This window comes from Asterias rubens, chromosome 7 (assembly GCF_902459465.1).
Source record: "Asterias rubens chromosome 7, eAstRub1.3, whole genome shotgun sequence".
Classification (NCBI taxonomy): domain Eukaryota; kingdom Metazoa; phylum Echinodermata; class Asteroidea; order Forcipulatida; family Asteriidae; genus Asterias; species Asterias rubens.
The window spans coordinates 4,358,119-4,382,308 of record NC_047068.1 but is presented as its reverse complement, the minus strand read 5'-3'; the positions used below and the strand labels follow the sequence as shown (position 1 = coordinate 4,382,308).

Sequence of the window (24,190 nt, the reverse complement as noted above, 5' to 3'; positions counted from 1 at the left end):
AGGAATGAAGTGATGGAAATAGTGTGCTGGGTTTCTTATAAAATGTATGAGAGGGTCAAAACTATTTCTTTTCCCTGGGTGGCACCCCCCCCCAATCACTTTGTTCTCTTTTAAATGGTGGGTCATCCATCTATCTCACATTCTTAGCTTCAACTGATGGGTCATTCTGCACATTTTCTTCCCCATGTGGTCATCTTGATCAATTTTTAACCAGTCCTTCGTCCCTTCCTTCAGCGAATCGCTGTATGTGGAACTGGCTTCTCTTTAGCCAACAGCACCACCATCTCTATTGAACCTAAACTATTTTACTTGTCCAATTTCTAAAGTTCTTAACAACTTACAAAAACAAATGGTGGATGAGTAGCAATGAGTGTTTAGGCTGAGAAAGTACAGTGAATGAGTATGAAGAGGTGAAATAGAGATTAACAATTAATTTAATGAAATTAATTAAGTTAAAGAAATTGAATACAGTACAAAAAAATACATCCACAAAACAACAAATTAACACAGCAAAATTACATTCGACCATCAAACACTATGATATTTAAACAAATGTTCATCTGTTCAGAAAACAAGAGAACTCCGTGAAACAAGATTGCCCATCAAAGCTCTTGTATAACTCATCAAGAAACAGTAAGGACTGCTTATCAACTCTAAACTACGTGAGCCTGCAACCTTATTGCCAGCCAAGAACTGTTTTGGAAATACAGTCTCAGCACAGTCTCAATTCACTGGAATGTGAAAGGAATCTTCTCTCTTTAGCCATGGAAATGATAGACAGCTGATCCTTCAAAAGGACATGAATACTCTCAAACTATTGTTCAAAATCAAGATTTTAAATGTGCATTGGATGGATTTATCATTTTTAAATGACAACAGGAGGAACATATTCAAATCTTGTTAAGATAAGTAAACTTTCTTCGTGGTTTTATAACTTGATTATCATGACACTGTTATAATTATGTTATAATTTAAGAAAAGAAGCAGATGGCAAACTGCATAAAGCAGTGTCAATTGCATAAAGCAGAGTGTTACTGCATAAAGCAGTGTAACTGCATAAAGCAGAGTGTTACTGCATAAAGCAGTGTAACTGCATAAAGCAGTGTAACTGCATAAAGCAGTGTAACTGCATAAAGCAGTGTAACTGCATAAAACAGTTGATTGTTATCCTGTAACCATTTCTACCTTCCTGTGATAGGCAAGATTCAGGTTTTTCTTGGTGTATGTGGTTTACATGCATTGGTAATAATTACACTGTAATACACTTGGGGAATATTTTCTTGAAGGAAAAAAAAGGAGGATTTAAACGCATTAAGCAGTGTTACTGCATATAACAGTCGTTTTTTCTCCTCTTTAACCTTGGATAAAGCAAGGTTCGTGTTTTTCTTGCATTGATAACAATTACACTGTCATACAATTGGTGAATATTTTGTATTTGAAGAAATAGGTTTTCCCCTATAATCATTTCTACCTCCCTACACTTGCTGTATGTGGTTTACATTCAGTATTGACTATCCACTCAGATTGTGAAGCGCCCTCTATAGACACAATAAACTTTTGTAATGTTTTGGTGAGGGCCAAGGAGATTGGTGTCCATGAAGCTCTTTGATTTGTCGATTTTGTCTGTTATTTTTGTCAATTTTGTGAATTATTTTTGTCAATTTTGTCTATTATTTTAATTGAAGAGATTTTCAAATCCAAACTAAATTGACGGTGTTTGATTTTGAAATAAAATCAACAAAATATTTGAAACAAAAACAAACAAAACAGTTCTACCTCCATTATCTACCACCAAGATGCTGAGGATATGATGAAGAATCACCATTACACTCAAAGGTAATTAGATTGTTTTCCTTTTTAGAATTACCTATTAATACAAAGTTCCCCATTATATCTGTAAGGCAGACGATTCTTTTTAGATAGTGTTCTTTAATGTTGGCGTAAATAATTGTATTATTGTTGTTTGTTGTTTAAAGCATTGTTTAAAAGAGATGGAAAACAATCATTCTACTTAGATAGGTTCTTTTTTAGATAGCGGATTTTTATATTAGGCTTAATTAATCGTAAAATCTGTAAGGTGTTAGAAAGACATCGAAAACACGGATTCTTTTTAGATAGATTCTTTTTAGATAGTGGTTTTTAATGTTTAGGCTTAATTAATATTGTAGGCCTAAGGTGTTTGAAAGAATTCATTATACCCTCTCCAGTCACAAAAGAAAAAAAATACATGTCTTCAATATTTTCAGAACTGACCAATGATCTTTAGAGGTTTTGTTCCAAAACACATTTTAGACAATGGTGAGGAAGGACGGCTGTATGGGGAAATGGAGGAGGCCGCCAATTTTTTTATTCAAGCCACAATTTCGTTTCAAAGAAACAAAAATCCTCATTGAGACACTGAATTATTTTATACAAACAAATTATACAAACTTTTTTACAAAATAAAAAAACTTGGTCAGTTCTGTTGATATTAAAGTCATGCTTTTATTTTCACACATGTATTCCAACAATATCTTTTCAGAATCTAATGTTTTAATCTTTTCATTTTCAGGTTCTGAACTTCTGGTTCATGAAAGAAAGTCCAAAAACGCAAATATATAAAAGGGTAAGTAACAGACAGATTTTATGTTCTTTTTAGCTGTTTATTCTAAATCATAAATCTTAAATAATAACAAAATAATGTTGTTGTTTTTTCACATCAAAAGAACTCCTGCAATCTTTTTAAACATTTCATGCTCATGTTAAATTGTCAATATTTTGTTCCTACTGTATGCACAACACGTTCATGAACTTTGAATATCATCACTTTGGTGTAAAACTTTCTTACTTGCCAGATAATCTCAAAAATGGTTACCAGATTTATAATATTTAAAAAAAAAAAACATTGAGTTATTCAAGTATTAATGCTGTCCATGTTGCGGTAATTCGGAAGGAATTCTGGAGTTATTTATTTCAAGTAGCTTTTACAAACAATCACAATGATGTACATAATTAGTATGATTTTTAGTTTTACATTAAATTAACAACCCAATTAATGTGGCATACATAATCAAATTTGAATTCACATATTGGTCTAAAATTAAAATCTGAAAAATGCATTATTTCATTGCTTTAAATACTCGATTTGGTTGAAAATAATAATATAAATGCAAGATGAACAAACAGTTCAGGGGTCAATTTCACAAAGAGCTTACTGCAAATCAGTCATAGTTGCTATGCTAATCGTAATTTCACAATACAAATCACTATGGAAATACATGTACTAACAAATGTTGTCTTGCTTGCAATGAATGTTATTGCTTTGTGACATCAACCAAAGGTAAACAAAAAACAAGTATGACTTTTCTCAAAATCATATCATGACACATTATTTTTGTTCTATATTGAAGGGGTCACAAATAGAGTACATCTTTGGTTTCTTACCTGGGTTCCTCTCACTCCGTTCATTTTTGATAATAAGACCAAAATATATCCACATTTTGAGCAGCTGCTAAACTTTTCATAAAAAAACATCAGCTTTACTATTATATTTTGTAATGCAGACATAGTTCTCATCCTATGATAATGCGTTGTGTTCATTCAAAAACCTCTTTGGTCTCTCCTACTACAAGAACATGGAAGTTTTGCTTAAGTGTGTCATTGCTGAGGTCAATGTTGTTGTGGTCGTATACGTCCTCGTCAATATTGGCAATAACATTATAGGCATTAAAATAATGTACAGACAAGGTATAATGTTGCGTCAAATACTCGGGTTCTATTCACGTGATTAAAACAAGCAAAACAACAGAGTTATCGTACAACGATATCTCTCACGTGAAACAATGACATCATATTCTATAAATAGGTCAAGTCTGCGCGTACACTAACATAACAGTTGAATCGACAAACTTCATCCTCGGGCCACATTTTGACGGCGAGCGCGCACTGTATGCTACGTGTTGTTTGATGCTTTAGGGACCTCTCACACGAGAATGTGACTGAAAATCAAGTCTAATCAACATTTAACAGTCGGGGCAAATGTTCACACAGAATAACATTCCCTGAGAAGCGTTACCGCGGTGACGCCTCTTATTGTACTTCAATTTTGGGGATAAAAGTAAATATCCTTTCCTATAAAAGCCGTTACTCCAAGTGAAATGTTTCTCAAAATACATTGTACATGTACTAATCACAGCTGCTGTTAGGCCTACTCCACGAGTCATTGCCAAAAAGAAAAGAAATGTGTGTTATTGGTTCATTAGATTGAGACTCAAAGGAAACCCTGTGGTTAGAGGGGACTCATAAGGGGAAATGCGGGGATATTAAGGCAGGAATGCCTGGTAACAAAATTGAAGTATTTTTTTTTTTGCATTATGCTAAACCAAACGAATGCTAACCGTACTTTTCGTTTCTCAAAATGTATTGCACTTATGAGTAATCACAGCTGCTGCACTCGTCACGAGTACCAAACCCTTCAAATGAAATAGAATAACTCACTAAAGCAAATCTGAATCATGATAGAAAATAAATTGTGTGTGTTACGGGTTCATTAGATTGAGACTCAAAGGAAAGAGGCACTACTTGAACTCTTTGTGTCATGTTCGGTCCAAGTTGTACTTGAGTTGAATTATACAGTAATTTTTAAGTTGTCAGTAGAGGGCGGTATATAAGATAAGGGTGTGTGCGTGAAATCGACAATGCATGAAGAAATCCAATAGTTAGAGAGAAGGGGAAATGCGGGGATGTGAATGCCAACCCTGGAATGCCTGTCAACGAAATTGAAGTTTTGTTTTGCTAACATTGACCGGGAAAACCTGTATTAGCACTGCTTACTGCTTAGTTTGCACTTTGTTCACTGTAAATATAGGATGTTCCTGATCGAGCACTTTGCACCTTACAGTTCAACTATACTCTACTACAAAAGGAATACTACACCAATAGATAGATAATTAGTAGATGGCATGCATTGTGCTAAAAACCAAACGAATGTTCCTCTGCACTAATCCCCCCCCCCGGCCCGCCCCTCCCTCCCCTTCCTCCCAACCGCCCCCGCACCCCCGTAATTTTGTAGGGGTGCAAAGAGTGGAGCACAATTTTTTTTTCTCGGGCTGTAGGCATAGTTCCCGTTTGAATTTCTCTTGAACAAACCCCTTTTTAGCGCTTTTGTTTTAAACTATATTTTTATAATCTAACATGACTAGGAAAAAAACGTTCACGTTTTATGGGGTAAACACGGCTAACCGATTGAAATTATCGCAGCTTACAAAAAATGTAACATTTTAAACTCACTGGTAGTTTACTTTGAAAACACCACTTTTCAGGGGGTCATTAAAGGAGGGGGCCGGATACTATAATTGGGGGCATGTTAGGTATAAGCCACTTCGTGTATATCAAATAATAAACCACGGAACTGCGTACATGATAATTATGGATTGTGATCAAAGAAAAATTAACTAGAGCTGGATTTGAACTTGCGACCTCCGGATGATGAACGTGCCGGTGCTCTGCCAATACTGAGCTATGACCGCCCGCCCCCCCCCCTCCCGCCTAACGCCCGCCCCCCCCCCCCCCCCCGCCCGCCCCCCCCCCCCCCCCCCCCCACCTCCCGCCCGCCCCCTCCCTCCCGCCCCCTCCCTCCCGCCCCTTCTGTTATAAAGGGAATTGCGCAACGTGTTTTATTTTATGTTGCAACATATGAAGTGTGGGGGGTGGGGGTGAGAAATGCGAAAAGCCGAAATATTGCGAAATCGCACACTGTTTCTAGAGTTTTCGGAGATGATTCACACCTCTCCCCAGTGCAGATTAACGCTTCACTTCTATAGCAATTTGACGTGGGGTCGACAAGTGTGAGAATGAAGTTGTAACCGTCTGGGATTTTCCCTGATGAGAAATATTGATCTGCATTTTCCGTCACGTGTAATCCTAATCACGTGTAATGTGTTTGCGCTTCTGTTCTATGATGTGATGTGGGGTCGACCAGTGTGGAAATATTATAATCCGTAATAATGATTTCATCCTTCAAAGTAGAGAGCTTATATCTCGTTATTTTCTCAACTAGTCGTACTAAGGAAAGGCTGCAACATTGAACTTGATCTTTAACTGTAAGGCGATGATTACTTTGGAGACATTTTCATAATCATGAACCCCAGCCTATACGACCGTGTTAAACCGGCTTTCTGAGTCTCCAAGGCGTGAGTATTAATTATTGTATAAAAAGCTATGCGCCGAAACTGGGGTAATTTTGTAGGGGTGCAAAGAGTGGAGCACAATTTTTTTTTCTCGGGCTGTAGGCATAGTTTCCGTTTGAATTTCTCTTGAACAAACCCCTTTTTAGCGCTTTTGTTTTAAACTGTATTATTTTTTATAATCTAACATGACTAGGAAAAAAAACTTTCACGTTTTATGGGGGAAAACACGGCTAACCGATTGAAATTATCGCAGCTTACAAAAAATGTAACATTTTATACTCACTGGTAGTTTACTTTGAAAACACCACTTTTCAGGGGGTCATTAAAGGAGGGGGCCGGATACTATAATTGGGGGCATGTTAGGTATAAGCCACTTCGTGTATATCAAATAATAAACCACGGAACTGCGTACATGATAATTTTGGATTGTGATCAAAGAAAAATTAACTAGAGCTGGATTTGAACTTGCGACCTCCGGATGATGAACGTGCCGGTGCTCTGCCAATACTGAGCTATGCCCGCCCCTCTGTCAATATCTTCATTTGGGGTGAAACCATTCAACCTACCGAATGCCGTGTAGCCATCGATCGCACCCAGACATTTAGAATACAACATGGGGAATGCATTAAAGGTAGTGGACACTTTCGGTAAACAGTATTGTCCAAGGCCCACACTTCGTGCATCACAACTTATATATAAAATAACAAACCTGTGAAAATTGAGGCTCAAATGGTCATCGGAGTCGGGAGAAAATAACAGGAAAACCCACCCTTGCTTTCGCACGTTTCGCCGTGTCATGACATGTGTTTAAAATAAATCCGTAACTCTCGACATCGAGAGTTGATAATTGTTTTAATGTTTTCTCAAAAAGTAAAGCATTTCATGAAATAATATTTCAAGAGAAGTCTTTCACCATTACCTTCTGTAAACCCTGCAAGTTATTTGTAAATCTGTGAACTTTTTTGTTCTGTTCCGAAAGTGAATAATGACTTTAAAGGCAGTGGACACTGTTGGTAATTACTCAAAATAATTAAAATCATAAAACCTTTTTTGATTACGATCAATGCGAAGAGGTTGTTAGTATAAAGCATGTTTTTTCTTTCATTTAAATCTCGCAACTTCGACGACCGATTGAGCTCAAAAATGTTGGTTTGTTATGTTATGCATACGTTGAGATACACAAACTGTGAAGAAGGGTCTTTGACAATTAAAGGTCATGCTTTTATTTCAAATATCAAGTTACACACAACAAGGCTAATACTGGCTGAATTTCATTGTTTAATACAAACTCAAGGACAAACCGATTTAAACCATCAACGGAAAACAAAGCACTTTAATTCGTCATCGACACAGCGACTGTTAAATTGATATAATAAATAAAATTGCGATATTAACTGATACTCAGTGGTTTCCAAACTGTTGCTAAAATGGACACGAAAACAGGTGTACCCGTGATTGAAGCTGTGTATATTTTAGGCCAATTGTGATGTATTGATTGATTGTCCCGGCCTCTTGTTTGTATGGTGTGTTATGGGTGTTGGTTTCGCAAGTTTTTTTTTTTTGCGTTAGTGTTCGAGTGCAATCTCTATTTTATAAAGATAAAATCATAATGTTTATCGTTGGCAGGGGTCTGGTTTGTACGTCTTCTGTATCACCAGTCCAGCCCCTGTCTAGCCCCTGTCCAACATGTAATCATTATGTGTGTCTAAAGATGTAAAATTAGGCCTACATAAATAAATAATAAATAAAAACATTCGCAACGAGATCGCAAGAGTAAAACAATAATCAAGAAGTTATCTTGTTAAATGATCTGGAATGGCCTCTTCACAACATAGAATCTATAATCAACATGTTCCGGTCCCTTAAGTGGGCCACGGAACCCACACCATTTATAAAGACTTCGTGCTTCGCTTTTGGAGGAATTGTTGTAGACGGTACTAAATCATGTATCCTCTTGTGAGCCCGGGGACCTGACCATTGATGTGGAGCTTCCTGCTTCGAGCTTCCATAATTGATTTTGCTAACAAAACAGTTGCTTGCAGTTTTTAAACTGCACTTTATGTAATGAACCATGCTGATACATAACTGAAAAGTTTGAAATCGATCGGACATATGCCACAAAAGAATTTCTAAAGACATCCGTTGTCACTTTTCTCCAATTATCCACAGATAATATCGCCAACCAATGGCAGACCAAAACTTACCACTGGATGGACTTCCAGCCTTGGGTCGACCTATGAAGCTCGGCATGCTGTACGACTGCCGCAATGACTCTATCATACCTGGGTCGACGCTATGGGATTCGCAAACCATACAACGTCATTACGAAGTGCTCCCTCAGCCTGGAGCTCAAACCACCATCATTGCATCAGATGGGATGAACGAGAAGACAGCTGCCCTCGACATGGAAGCATCGTTGAAGGCGAGTGTCCTGTGTGGACTGGTTGAACTGGAGGGCTCAGCCAAGTTCCTTACCGACAAGCGAGTCTCTGAACGGCAGGCACGCCTGACGCTGCATTACAAGACTACCACGAGGTTTGAGCAGTTGACATTGAAAACCTTGGAGAATGAAACTTTCCTCCAACCAGATGTGTTTCTTAATGGTGCTGCAACTCATGTAGTAACAGGTATTCTGTACGGTGCTCATGCGTTTTTTGTTTTCGACAGAGAATGTGGTGTTGGGGATAACATCCCAGATGTGCAGGGAAAGATGGAAGATATAGTGGAAAAGATTCCCTTGTTGGACGGGGAGGGGAGTGATTCAATGAGAGATGGTGGGGATGAGGCATTTGGTACTAAAGCATGGGGTTGTACATTTCATGGAGATTTTCTGGTGGAAAACAAACCATCTAATTACAGGGAAGCAGCTGATATGTTTATAAAACTGCCCTCGATGCTGGGTGGCAACGGGGAAAATGCAGTACCAATACGGGCGTGGCTATGTCCATTAGAAGGGTTAAACAAAGGGTCTGACTCGTCGGGGAAGAAAACCACTAGGCAGGTTAACATTAACTTGATAAATCAATCCCAGGGGATAGTAGAGAAACTGGATCAATTACAGGTTAAATGTAGTACCATGGTGATGCAAGATGTGTGCAAGATATTCCCTCAGTTTCCATTGAAACTGGGCAAAATGAAGAAGATCATATCTGATCATAAGGTGTCATTTCAAAAGTATCTGGCGGAAAAGTTGCCTGCAATTCGCGGGGGTAGTGTGGAAGAGGCCACACTGGCCGAGGGTATTCGTGAGTTAGTAAAGTCCCCGTGGAGTCCGAACCGACTCCTTGAGTGGATCGAAAACAAAGATAAGGAAATGGGTATCTTGCAGGCTTACATGCGACTCTTTGCCGGAATTCAGATCGTACAATCGCGTGCAGACTTACAGAAGTTGACTTTTGATCCTCGGATTGAATGCCTTGTGTGCTTTTCGTTTCCTGCCGGGGACGAGAACGGTTACCTCGATAGCTCGGCCGCGTATCTTAAAACAAATGCATCAGATTCTTGTCCCGTTAGTAAAGGTTGGTTTGATGACATAACAACATCCAGGAATGTCAGGAAACATGCAAAAAGTTTCATGGATCTTTCTCAGGCGAATCAGAAGAAGACGGATATTGTCTTTGTTGTGATATGTTTCGACGAGGGTGAAAAGCAGCCTCCAGAGAAAGGGCCCATTTCGTTGTACGAGCTCGGTATTTTGACCACTACGGGGTTCGAACCACCAGGAAGACCCGGTAAACCATCTATCACAAACAAGTCCCATGACGAAATCTGGCTAGAGTGGCAACCTCCTGATTGTGGAACGGCTGAAGTGCAGCGGTATCTTGTGCAGTTCAGGAAGACGAGTGAATGTCAATCGGGAGGAACAACCCGGTGGAACGAAGTTCACTCAAAGTCAAACAAGAGAAAAATTCTACTTGAGAATTTGGAGCCCTTCACTTCTTATGAGGTCAAAGTCTCCTGCATTTGTAAAGTCGGCTCAAGTCTGGAGAGTGAAGCCAGTGATGAATGTACAACACTCCCTGCCGGTCCACCGACACAAGTGAGGAAACAGAAAGAGTCGAAAGATCAGATAACCATCGTGTGGGAACAACCGGAGCAAGTTGGTAAGGGAGTGGTCATCGAGAAATACTTAATCAAATACAAACATACTGGTGGACCCTCCTCGACTGCCGTTACAACTGAGACCAAAAACACCAGCGATTCTTCATGTTCCTTTACAATTCAGGGTGCAGAAGCCAAGGTGAAGTACAGCATTTGGGTCACAGCTGTGTGTGGCAAAGCGGGAATGGGTGTGGTGAGTGAGCGAGTTGAGCTCTTTAATGGATCAATCCAAAGAGTCGAGAAATATGCACACAAACTCGCTCGAAAGGCTCCTTTAATATCGCCGGGCGTTAACGGGACACCATCGATTTACAAAGTTCCCCTGACCAAAGTTCCAGTGCGTCCCAATGCGAAGTACTTCAGTTACAATTTTGGGAAAAGGTATAGCGCAAGTCGTACACACAAAGTGATAATGGTGGTTGGCGCGACCGGTGCCGGTAAAAGTACCCTGATAAACGGAATGATCAACTTCATTCTTGGGGTGGACTGGGGTGACGAGTTTAGGTTCAAGATTATCGATGAACACGGGGAAGGGAGCAAGTCGCAAGCACACAGTCAAACACAATGCATCACATCATACACCATCAACAAGAAGAAATGTCACCACATTTCCTACACCTTGACCATTATTGATACTCCTGGATTTGGAGATACCCGGGGTATTGAACGAGACAAGGCAATCATCGAGCAAATTCGAGATTTCTTCTCGCACCCAGATGCCCATCGCGTGGATCACATTGACGCTATAGGGTTCGTGGCACAATCGTCACAGGCACGGTTAACCTGTCCCCAGCGTTACGTTTTTGACTCTATTCTGTCAATCTTCGGCAAGGACATTTCCCAAAACATCCTTCTCCTTGTGACGTTCGCAGATGGTCAGCGACCACCGGTCATAAACGCAGTTAGAGAGGCTGACATTCCTTGCTATGACAGCATGTTCAAGTTTAACAACTCAGCATTGTTTGCAAACACCAAAGGCATTCCTGCAGAAGCAGGCACCGACGCCATGTTAGACAGCGGTTCCGGTGACGAAGGTAATGCCGATTTTGACAAAATGTTCTGGAATATGGGAGAACGGAGCATGCGCAATTTTTTTGCGGCTCTCGAAAAGTTGGAATCAAAAAGTCTTTCCCTTACTAAGGAAGTCTTGGAGGAACGCAGACGTTTGGAGGTTGCTGTTGAAGGATTACAACCCCAGATCCGGATGGGTGTTTGTAAATTCGAGGAGTTGAGGAAAGAGCACCAGATCCTTGAGCAGCACGAGGTAGAGATCGAGGCAAACAAAGAGTTCAGGTACGAGGTTGAAGTTCCAAAGAGCAAACAAGTAGATATTTCCTGCTCTGGTAAGTACATTACGAATTGCGCCAAGTGTCATTACACTTGTCATTATCCTTGTGCGTATGCCAATGACGCCGATAAGCAAAAGTGTTCGGCTATGAGATATGGAGCTTGTACTGTCTGTCCAGGGAAATGTGTATGGGATGTCCATTTCAATCAGAAGTACAGGTTCGAATACTACAGCGAGATGGAGCAGCGATCGTACGCCGAGCTAGAGGACCGATATAAAGACGCAACTGGCAAGAAACTAACCGTCGAACAAGTCATTCGCAAACATGAGCAAGAGTTTCTCAATGTACAGAAATGCGTGTTTGTCTTGATTACGGATTCGCATAAAAGTTTGCAGCGACTGGAAGCGATTGCGTTGAAGCCGAACCCGTTGAGTACCGTTGAGTATGTAGATCTGTTGATCGAGTCAGAGAAGAACGAGGTGAAGCCCGGATGGCGGTCTAGAGTGAATGCTCTTCAAGACATTCGCAAACAGGCAGATATTATGTCAAAGGTCAAGCAGGGAAACTTTGATCCATTCGAGCACTACAAAAGAGATTTTGAAACGCGTAAAGCAAAAACACCAAAGAATCCATGGTATAAATTTTGGTGAAATGGGTAGGCTTGGTTACAAGAAAATCGCATGGATTTCTTCCCAGCCTCGCTAACATGCATGGGTAGCGCGCCGTTTCGCCCGTCGGGAAGTCTATTCTCGCTAAACCATACGCGCAGTATCGCCCGCTAGCTCTGCGCAAGTCTAATCGTTGGTTCGATTGCTACAGACAGTTGTCATCATCATCGGTCGAAGAAAAGTGCGCCCTCTGTCGGTGTATCAATGTCACGTTACGAGTACGAGATAGGGACGTCTTGGATCAAGACTAGTGAGTAGGCCAAATACGCCGATTTATTAGCTCAATCATTGACACGCTGACCAATAATTATACAGCTATAAAAATTGCGCAGAAAAGTCTTCTGATAAATGAAAAGAAACGATTGCATGCAACGACTGCCTCGCTATGCTCATTGTAATGTTCACTTCTTGCAACACCATATTAATTTGGTTTATCATGAGTAATTCTTCTAATATAAAGTAATAGACATCTCATAATTTGGGGGGTTTTGGTGGGGATTTTTTTTACTAAACAAAGATACATTTACCAGAGTGGGGCCTGAACCTGGGACCTTCCGATTAATCAGGGCTCGATTTCACAAAGCAATAAAATCCATCATAAGACAAATTTTCAGTATCACCATAGTAATTTGCATTGTGACATCACACTTTACTAAGCAACTACGACTGATTTGCAGTAACGATCAATTTTAGCTCTTTGTGAAATTGGCCCCTGGTGTCCTCTTTTAACTTAGTGTTTAGACGTAACATTAGAGAATTATTCGGAGTCGACTTTAAATATGTTCTAATTCTGCGTTGTTTTGTAGCTTAGAAACCTAATGTGTAAACTTTTACTTTTTATTTGGAGCTGTTATAGTAACGGGTAATCACTTTGAGTATTTCAGTGGTGATTGGTAAGGTGACAGAGAATCTGGTGTATCCTTATAGCAATAGTGTTATTCTCAATTTTTTTGTTCGTCTGATTATAGCTTTTTTTTAGAAAGCCATTATGTGCTTCGTGGCCCTCTGGGCTGGATGTATCGTATCAGTTTCTAAATTGGTTTATTCGTTCGAATAAGCCATTCGGGCTTAGTACATATACATTTACTTATAGGCCTACATCCACAGTATTATTTTGTTGGGAAACTTTTGAACCGTACCGAAATTCGGCAAGGGGGTATTTTGAGGACGTATACTATTAGTTAAAGTCTTTGTGCGAAAGTAGTCTGCAGAAACAATTATTCGCTTTATGCAAATCTTTATTCAGGAGCCAATTCACTTTAACTGGATGTAACGCCCCTTATACATGCATTTGCAGTTGAACCTTTCAGACCAAACCTTTATAATTCAATTCAATTCACTTTGTTTCCAAATCCAAACAAATAAAAAAAAAAACAATTAGGAGTGATTAAAGATTTATATAGGCTGTACTCATTTGTATACTCTGTACTCATTTTTATATGGTGACAGAAATCCTGCCAAAGGATTTTTCCTTTTCGTCTGTGCGTTTCATTAGTCTTACCAGGGTCCTGTATCCCATCACATACAGGCCATTTACAAACTCTTGGCTATATATTTCCTTAAGTTTTGAAGTCCTAATCTATATTTATGTACGATGTATAAATTAAAGGCAGTGGACGCTATTGGTAAGTACTTAAAATAATTGGTGGCATAACAAATTACTTGGTTACAAGTAATTGAAAGCTGTTTATAGTATAAAACATTGTGAGAGATGGCTCTCTTTGAAGTGACGTAGTTTTCGAGAAAGAAGTAGTTTTCCACGAATTTGATTTTGAGACCTCAGATTTGGAATTTAAGGTCTCGAAATCAAGCATCTGAAAACTCGCGACTTCGTTAACAAGGATATTTTTTCTTTCATTAATATCTCGCAACTTTGACGACCGATTGAGCTAAAATTTTCACAGGTTTGTAATTTTATGCATATGTTGAGATACACCATGTGAGAAGACTGGTCTTTGACAATTACCAATAGTGTCCAGTGTCTTTAAGCAGGATTGGAACTTTGCATGAATGTAATTAGAGAAGATTTGCGGTAGCCGCTATGTGTTAATATTTTTTAGTAGTTTTTGTTCCGAAAAGAACCGTTAGTTGATGTATAAATAAATCTATGCATATACATAATATGAGCGTTCAGACAAAAATGTGCGTGTGCACACAAGCTAAATCCAAGATGGTGTCCCATTCAAAGGAGATTCAAAGTGATTTGCGAAAACTGTTTTCTGATTTTGGGGTTTAGCAAATTTAACTAGAGTGGGAGTTGAACCAAAAAAATCACTAACGTGCAGGCGCTCTACCAAAATGATCTATCGATAAAGCCCTTCAAACTTATCAAATTTACTGCCTGATTAGAACCAAGAACTAAAATTATACATATTTTTTTTTTATATCGGTCACATTTTTAAATCTTTAAGACATTAGGTTTGCAATTTGGAGAGATATTAATTTGTCACAATATTTTTGTCTGTCTATGTTACAATGCTGACTTAAACACCTCAAAGTTATCTTTATTTTGACAGATAACCATATAGGAGCAATGGATCTATAACTTAAATAAATTTCGAGGAAATCGATTCACTAGTTATAAATTTTGTGTCATCACTTTTCAGTCACTTCCAATACAAAATGTCAAGTATGTACTTGACTTTAACAAAAAGTTTTAAACAAAAAGATGACCGAGTAATTTCTGTGGTAAGCACATTCATTACATAAATCAGTTGTACAAAAACAAATAAAGGGGAAAATGTTGCCTTTTTGTACCTTCCAAGTCACAGTCCCGGTTGATATAGTGAGGACAGACCTACATAATAATAACTGGTCAGTGCGATTTCCTCGTACGACGAGTCCCACGCAATTGGCAATGATGAGGCAACACTCACATGAAAACAAAGCTGTAAAGGTACAGTTCCTCTTCTAGAAAATCCTCTAACCCCCATCAACTCACTGTTTTGTTTAAGAACATCATAAATATTATTGTGTCTACTTACGTGCAATTCTTCAACACCTTCACCTCCCCGGTACGTGATGTTTACAAAATAACGTATGCATGTCCTACTAATTTGCCGCCACCCCACCGTCAATACACCGTCAACATACCCTCAACTCGCACCGTCAACTCGCTAACCGTCAACGCATCATCATTCACCTGGGGCCAGCCCCCAAGAGACCCACTCCACACGCGGTGACTTTGGAACAGACCCGGGTGAGCCCCTTGAATAATGTCACAGCTATTCGACATGATCTCACCCATAAAATCATGGCTGAAGAAAAAGGCGATACTACTGAATTAATTGCTATAGGATTTTTGATCTGTCTTTAGCTTTTTTAGGGAGCCACTTTGAGATTCATGGCCCCCGGGGCTGTTACCAGCTACAGCACTAAATTTGGTTGTGTGTTAAAACTTTCAGCACCGAAATTTGAGAAGGGCGTATTTTGGGTATGTAGTTCTAGTCATGGTGTGCAAGTGGTTTGCAGAAATTTAGCGTGAAGTAAACGTTTTAAGTTAATTATTCACTTTATGCAAATTTTGTGAATAATATTTTATAACGTATATGTAACGTCCAGGTTCACTCTTTACCGCCATGACTTCAAATGCCTACCCAAAATACCAGGTTGCCAAATTTCGACCCGAGGGTAATTCTGTAATTGCATACACTTTGCTATATCTGGAAACGGAATCGAAATAAATACATTCCAGCCCCGGGGGCCACGAAGAATAAAGTGGCTCCCTAAAGAAGCTAAAGATAGATGAAAAAACTAGAAAGACCAATGACTGACATCCTAAAGATTGAATCCTAATCGTATTAAGCATCATTGGTGCTTCTATGCCAAGGAATCATAAATTTAGGTTGGAAATATATTGTTTTTAAATGTACGAAAGTAAACCTCCTGCAATATCTTTTACATATCATTCGTGTGTTTACAACCATGGCCAAACTTATGAACAAGTTTAGATTTTATGATCAAAAAAATTACCATGATAATCGTAAAGAAATATAGGCGTAAGGTTTCGATTAAAATTGTAAGGCATGGGTAAGTACGTGGAAGTAAATTAAATCTTGTGGTCAGTACGTTGGTTTCTGTATAAGCCGACGGGCATTTGTATGTGTTTAATTAATTGATACTCTATTTGATGCAGTTTTTCACCCGCTTCGACCATGCGTCGACTTTCCCTTAACCTGCCATTAAATAGAGAGAATGTTGCCGTTGGGAAGCCCCCCCCCAAAAAAAAAGAAAAAAGAAGAAGCTACGCCACTACCCCCAATGCTGTTATTATTTCTATAAATTAGGAACTTTACCCCCCCCCCCTTAAATTTGAACCAAGTTTATTTTCTCGGTTCGCCATAAACCTTTTATTTGGTCTTAAACCATTGGGATGATTATGGGCGACAATTGTTACCGCATAGGCCTGGATCATTTCTCTTATCATTTTAACAGTTTGTCAGGCGGACATTTTTCTCCGTGTATTTAGACAGTGAAACCGTTTTGTTCGACAGTTGCGATAATCATTACCCCCACATGCACCCCGTAAAGTTCACAGACTAGAGGTCTGAAAGTGCTACCGCATCCCCTCCCCCCCGTGCCATATTATAGTGCAGCAAAACCAACCCAACCAAAGTGCAAATAATAGGCCTTGATGTTTCTCTTAAAATTTTGACAGTTCTTCGGGTGGAAATTTTAGCTGTGTGTACCTAGCTATAAGGCCTACTTTATATTCACGCGCTTCAAATTGAAGTTTGGTGAAACCATTTTGTTCATTGTGTCTAACTATGCATGTCAGTTGCGATAATCATAACCCCCCACACACACCCCTACACACACCCATGCACCCTGTGAAGTTCACAAGCCAAATATATCTAACGCCCCCCCCCCCCACCCAGTGCCGGTATTGTGCAGCTATGTATACTTTAAACTAATTATGGCAACTAAACAAAACAAAACATGGACACAGATTTAAACCGTACACATGTGGGCGTTTATTTAGTTTTATAAGTCTTTACAATACTTTTGTCACTTTATTTTCGTTAACGTGAATTAATAAATTAATAGTAAACAAAGATACCTTTACTGTCTATCTTAAGTATTAATGCATTATCCTCAATTTATTGTCAAACCAATTGTTCACTGCTATAATAAAGAAGCGAGATTTATTTGGTCTGCATAGTATTAAGTACAAAGCGAAGTGATTGATAACTTGTTCTTAATATCATCTGGGGACCAACTTCATTAAAGCATGTGCGCACACAAATTTGATAAGCACAGAAAAGTATTGCTTAGTGTTGCATTACTTTATGTGCTTTCAGATGCATAATAAAAGTCTTCAGCTGAAGTCTTTTATAAGCAATTTACAAAGTAAATATTTTACAATTATTTTGAGTAATTACCATAGTGTCCAGTACCTTTAACATTACAATTAATTGACATCAGAATAAACTATTTCAACAATTTCACTGAAGAATTTCAAACTCATTTTTATTGTCACATTTAAAAACCTATACATATTATTTATTTGACAACGCTGTACAGTCTTTAAAGTTGTATTCTTTACTCCGAGTTCATCAAAATCCAAAGATCACTGCAATTTAATGAATTTGATTCTCCACAATAAACTAGCAATGATTTCGCAACAAACCATGTGTACCAGATACATGCAGTCAACTGATGTGGATTTTGATGGAATAAGAGTCTTTAAGATATTTAACGTTCCATTAAGGATAAACAAAATGGCATTGGAAATAAATTAAGTATTGTCTTTTAAGGCACTGGACACGTTTGATAATTGTCAGAGACCAGCATTCTCACTTTGTATATCCAATTATAATGCATAAACTTGTGATCAACTTGCAAAAGACCAATGAAAGAAAAAAAAAAACACCCTTGTTGCATTACTTTGTGTGCTTTCAGATGCATTTAAATAAAATACTTCAGCTAAAGTATTTTACTATTTGAGTGAAAACATTCCTCTTTCTCAAAAACTATTTCAAATTGAGCTATTTCCAAAAATGCTTGATACTATCAACTGCTCCCCATTGCCCGTTGAATAAGTTTATGTGCTAACCATTGTTTTAAGTAATCACAGCTAGTGTCCAGTGCCTTTATGGAGAAAAGAATTAAACTAAGGGCCTTTTCCAAACCTCTTCTTGGGCTCTGGCTTCAGCATGGGCTCTGTTGTAAATTTTGGAGCAGCGTGAATTTTGCCATGTTGTTTGAACATCAAAATGGAGGTTGAAGCCAGACCAGAGCCCAAAGCCGGGTCGAAGGGCCTTGTCACACGAGGCAACTTCTACAGACAACTTTTATAGGCAACCCTTACAGGCAACTTGGAGAAAACCAACTGCAGTGCATGCTATGACCAAATTGGCAGCACACTCACTGGGTATTTTTTATACGGTTTCAAAAAAAATTATGTGGACACTCAATTATAACTGAATGATCTTCTTTGAGATTGCCTTGAACTGATTGCCTGTAAACAATTGTCTCGTGTGACATGACCGGGGGGGGGTGTAGTCTTCTCCTCGAGTATCATCATACAGTCAGTAGGGCGCCATCATGGTCCAGCTGAGCACATCTTGAACAGTTGACCTTTGGTGAATAATCTGTGGGAGAGTGTTAATGAAGTTTTAATCACAAAAATTGATCTTAATATCTTTATTGATGTCTTAATACGAGGATCACTTCTCCGGAGGAAGAGTCATGAGTGAAAATGGCTACCAACTGAGATTATATAAGTCCTTCAATTGCAGCCAGGCACTAGCAGCATTTACAGATCAGTGATTGCTTGTTTTGTTTCTTAAAGTGTTTCTTCTGTTAAAAACGAGAACTCCAATTTCAATGAAGAATGTTCTTTATTGAAAAGGGAAATTTAGACAGCAGAACTAATTTATATTATTTCAAAATCTTTCGATTTCATAACCTTCAAAACGATTGTTTGTGGGGCCCCTTTAGTTAAACATCTCGTTACCAATGAGATGAACAAATTATTTCAAAGTTACCATGCAGGCTGTTGTTGACTTTCTCCTATCTGCCTCCTCCGCCGATAAACCTCGCAACAGCTCTGGCTGTAGTCATCACTGATCACTTCACAAGACTGCTAAAAAGAAGAAAAATAAACAAACACATAACCATCAAATACACTGCATTGATAATTGCAAGACGAGCTGAATCTTGTTTCTAAAATTTGGCCCATTATTCCTATTTGCAGAAACACAAAGAATAATTTTGACTCCACATTGTGATGTTTGCTTGTGCTTTGGTTGGTTGCTTGTATAGGTATTGATGTTGGCAAATATTAAAATGATATTAATTTGTACTGGTTGTAACCGATCGCAGGAGAATAACTCAAAAATAAATGTGCATTTCTTGATGATTTTCAGAAAATCTGGAAAGGTTATCATTAGTGGTCATACTTAGTCAAGCTACAAGTACCACAAGGTTATACTCTTTACCAAACTGAATGAACAGTCACCTTCTACAGCATCCATTTTTAGAAACTGGTGTAGACGTTTCATGTGATTTTCTTTTCAAAGTTACCCAGATACTTTACCAGTTTATTAACCAGGGCCAAATTTCATTAAGCTGTTTAGCAAAACATTAGTTGACAAATTTCTTTGCTCAGCAAAATTGGCTGGCACCCAGTTTTTGCTAGGCAATATTTTTCTGTGCTGAGCACTTTTTGTGTGCTTACAGGCTGTATGAAACTTGGCCCAGTTTGTGATTATTTGCTGCAAATACTTGACCTCGTTGACCTCGCTGGCCTTAGGTCACACATCAGAGACATCGAACATGTGGTCATATCTGCTCATGTTCATGCCTTAATCACCCTGACCTTGCTGGTAGATCAGTTTTAGCTGAAGATGTTGGCAGTTAGACCAGCTCATCGTGTCCAGAAGAAAACGTAATCTGCATATTGAAAGAAACTTAAATCTAACAAGATTAGCATTTCGTAAAATGAGTTTAAGTGACGAGTTTAGCCTGATAGCATACAGTGGCAAATATGTCTTACTGTCTATGCCAACACTAGCTTACTGTCTAGGCCAACACTAGCTTACCACTAATACATACATAGGCATGGTTGGGGTAATTTTTTCCATTATGGACCACTTTGCTTCATCAATGAGAAGTCGCATCCTTTTTCTTGGTCCCCTTTCATTTTTTTATTTTTTTTCCCCTTCTTTGCGTTTACAGCCCTACCAAATAGAAAAGTGGTTTGTGGAATTTTTCCTAACTAAAACAGATTTGCAAATTGCAAAACTGCATGTTTGCTACTTTATTATTATTATTTTTTGTTTTCGGTTGTCTTCTAAGTTAAACGGTAAGGACTTGCCAACATTCAGAATTTGATGTAATGTTGAAACGAATATGTAAATAATAATTTAGCAAATCTAAAGTATTTATTTACAACTCGACAATCAAACATTGACCATCAAATGAATGCAGATTATTATAATTATTATTAAATATGATTTTTGTTTATACTAATTTCAGTTAGGCTATCTGAGTGTAAGAGACTTGGTGTCAACATGATGAAATGCTGAAACGAGTTTGTAAATATTAATTTAGCAAATCTAAATTAGTTATTTACTACTCTCATTTCAAACATTGATCATCACATTCATGCGTAATGCAGATTGGACAGAAATATTACTAGAGAGTAGTTTTTGATTATGAGATTACTGGGGTTTTGGGTGCTATATAGGCAGAGTAAATGTTGTAAGGAAATTTTGTTTTAATTGAGGAATCCCTAAAAAATATTTTTGCTTTATCTTACTTAACTATTAAAAATGAAATTAAAGATAACAATTTATATGGTATTTGGAACTAATAATTTATAACAAATAATGCGATAAATAAAACAAATCATGACAATTAATCTTAAAATGACAACTGGCGACTTGAAGTTTCAACTCCGTTAGAAATATCCAGTAAGACTAGTCTTCTAATTATAAAAGCATCATTGGCTTCGACCAATATGCACTTCAAGAAAAAAGCCTTGGACAGTGTGACATCACCTTGAAAGCATTTTAGGGACAACATCAACAAGTTTTCTGGAACATCTTGTAGTGGACATGGGCGTTACAACAGGGGTGGGACTCTGCAAGAAAACGGGTTAGATCTCCTTCTACCTTTTGCAGTCTTCTCCACAATTCTCTGTCTTGTCTCCTTTTGACATAATTGGGGTATCCGACCGCCTTTTATTGTTGCTTGGTAAATTTTTACACCTTACTTTATTGTTAGAAAGGTTGTTTTTTTGTAACAAAGTTTCTTTGAAAGGATTTTTTTGTAACAAGAATTTTTAAAGGATTTTCACGGAAAAGTTTATTTAATTGATTGTTGTCAACAATCATTGCGTTTGCTACCAGTTGCTTGAGGCGGGTAACAAAGTATTTATAAAGGATTGAGTGTTTTTTTTTTTTTTTTTTGGGGGGGGGAACACAAATTGTTTTTTTGGTAAAAGTGTTTGAAGGGTTTTAGATGAAAAGTGGCAGGTCGGATACAGCAATTTGCCCCTACCTTGGTCCATTGGCGACTTCCACAGACAACAAACACAATCCATAGACTACCTCGTGCGGGAGCTGTTCACCAGCTAGTCACCGCCTGCTTGTATACCCCCAACGCCTCACAAATCGCTGGTTCCCTCGTCTAGGTCCACACCAGGTAGTCAGCAGAAGGTAGCTGTCTTTAGAACACCTAAAAGAAGAGGTAAATAAAATGAAAAGGTTAATAAATGATTTCATTTCTTAACAAATTAAAATTATCCCTCGAAATAACAATTGATATTAATAAAAATTATGTAAAATTTACATCGGGGGTAAAGAAAACTCATTTTGTTTTTAATAGCTATTATGCTCTCTATAAAACGATAAACAATTAATTTTGCTTCAGTACATCTTCATGGCTATCCTTTTTTATGGTTTTCCGGAGTGACAAACACTTTTCATTAAAATTAGTAACAAAAATGGATAGATTTTCGTATTCTGCCACCACATTTCCACTCATCTTTACCAAAATTAGTTATCTTATTTGAGTGACTAAGATATTGATTTATTTCATACAGAATGGCAGGTTACGGAAATGTTACCAAACAAATTCTAATTGTTATCTCATCGTGTTTTTTACCTGTGCCTTTTTAGGGGCTCCGAAGTTGACCATCACCGTCTCTCGCCGTTGAAAGCTCTTGGAGAAAACAACCCCTTATCAACATACAGTTCAAGTTCATGGGGTGTAAATAAAGGAGGCAATTTATCTGTAGTTTTCCCATAACATTTCCCCAGCAATTAAAGTAAAAGTTGCTGGGAAAATATGAGCTGTGGTCGACATCAAGTTATTCTTGCTTTTAAGTCACTAATATTTGACTCGGTGTACGGTAATTCACCAGAGTTCTCTCTATCTCGGCCCCAGGGATGTGCTCAACACCGAAGTTGTCCACTTGGGCTTACTAAAGAAAGGCTCGAGCAGTGAATTTTTGTTGTATTTTTCTTGCAGTAAAAGATACTTCTTTCTGAACATAAGGTCTAAATTTCAGAAGATTATTCTTTCAAAATGTAGCCAGTTTAGTGCATCAAAAGAGCGAAGTTCAAATCCCGTCCTGTCCAGAGAAGCGCAGCGTCCAGTCTGTCGTGGTCTGGTGGTCCAGTAGTGCAAGCCATGCGGTCTTGTTCACTCAAGTACAGCGCTTTAAAAACCGTGCACAAAATCCTGATTTACATAGTAGGGGGCCGCGCCCTACACAGTGTATAAACCAAAATGGCTGGAGTTATGTGGGTAGCAGATAATGCAATATAGGGATTTCAATACTTAGCCACATTGTTCATGTAGATTGTATGCAAATCATTCTACTTAACTTATATAACCGTTATTTCTTATAGGCTTTTGTCCTGCATGTTTTCGCTATGCCGATGTAGAAGAGCTATTCCAAGAGCTTTTCACAGACACTGTTTGCTTTAAGGAATTCTGGCGTTTATAAGTTCTTATATATAGCGCATTTTACAATAAACAATATCAATGCTTTTCATTAATGGGCTCAAGAACATTTCTATGCCATTGTTAGGCTTCATGATACTTCCTAACTGATGAGCCAATTTAACTTAATATTATTGGGCTTGAGGTAAACACATACAGTCAGTGCTAGTCATTAATCATTTACTGGGCTCAAGGATACTTCCTGCTGTGTGAGCAGATTTATGTTGTTTTTCGGCTTCAGGTTTACATAATTTACAATATTTGTCACTTTATTTACTTTCAAGTTTGGATTGCCAATAATTTTCCGAGTTAAATATTGTGTCAAAAATAGGAAGAATAATCCCTATAGGAATACAATCTGAGAAGCGTTACTGCAGTAACGCTTCCTATATTCAATTTTTGGGGGATAACAAGTGGTACGCCGTTTTCCATACCCGTATGTACTTAGAAGTGAAATGTTTCTCAAACGATGCAACAGCTTATTGTCTAAAGCTGCTATAGGTCTACTTCTCACCGTCCCAAGTTTATTGCCATTTCAGAGTACATGTATTATGTCTAAATGGGAAGAGTAATCCCTAATAGGAACACAATCTGAGAGCATTACCGCGGTAACGCTTCTTAAATTCATTTTTTGGGGTAGCCAGTTTCTGTTTACCTATACCTTTCTGTGCTTAGCAAGTTCTTTGTGCCTACAGGCATAATGAATTAGGCCCTACAGTATACATTCCAGTCTATTTCCTGGCATGCAATACATTTCAGTGCTCATTGGTAAAATAAAAATCTACCATAACGACCAAATCAATAGTATGCTGGGCTTCTTAACAAAAAAAACATTTTTGCGGGTGATTACACCCACGAGCGTTAGGCCATGGCATCGTCGAAATTGCGAAGAATGTGGAGACCGCTAAATGTGCATAGCGCCCTCTGTTTGATGGATTGTTACAACCAGATTTCCGAGTATCAATCAGCAGCAGGTTTTTATTAAGAAACCACATCAAATTATGTTTTG

The 24,190-nt window shown here is 38.3% G+C and overlaps 1 protein-coding gene and 2 long non-coding RNA genes across 4 annotated transcripts; 2 read left to right on the top strand and 1 right to left on the bottom strand.

The window, feature by feature from the left end:
- The first annotated feature begins 5,895 nt into the window (after positions 1-5,895).
- On the top strand, positions 5,896-12,684 carry LOC117292465. The gene is made up of 2 exons (XM_033774510.1): positions 5,896-6,170; positions 8,337-12,684. The coding sequence occupies exon 2, from the start codon at positions 8,353-8,355 to the stop codon at positions 12,205-12,207; it is 3,855 nt and encodes a 1,284-aa protein (XP_033630401.1). The 5' UTR covers positions 5,896-6,170; positions 8,337-8,352; the 3' UTR covers positions 12,208-12,684.
- A 1,485-nt stretch (positions 12,685-14,169) lies between these two features.
- Positions 14,170-17,283, top strand: LOC117292955. Its single transcript, XR_004519339.1, has 2 exons — positions 14,170-15,056; positions 15,122-17,283. It is a non-coding gene; the product is annotated as an uncharacterized LOC117292955 (long non-coding RNA).
- A 1,442-nt stretch (positions 17,284-18,725) lies between these two features.
- On the bottom strand, positions 18,726-22,818 carry LOC117292165. 2 transcript variants are annotated; one of them, XR_004519265.1, is made up of 4 exons: positions 22,339-22,818; positions 19,959-21,909; positions 19,215-19,312; positions 18,726-18,818 (listed from the first exon to the last, which is right to left on the bottom strand). It is a non-coding gene; the product is annotated as an uncharacterized LOC117292165 (long non-coding RNA). The 2 variants fall into 2 exon arrangements; XR_004519266.1 differs by having other exon boundaries at positions 19,215-19,309.
- Positions 22,819-24,190: the final 1,372 nt, after the last annotated feature.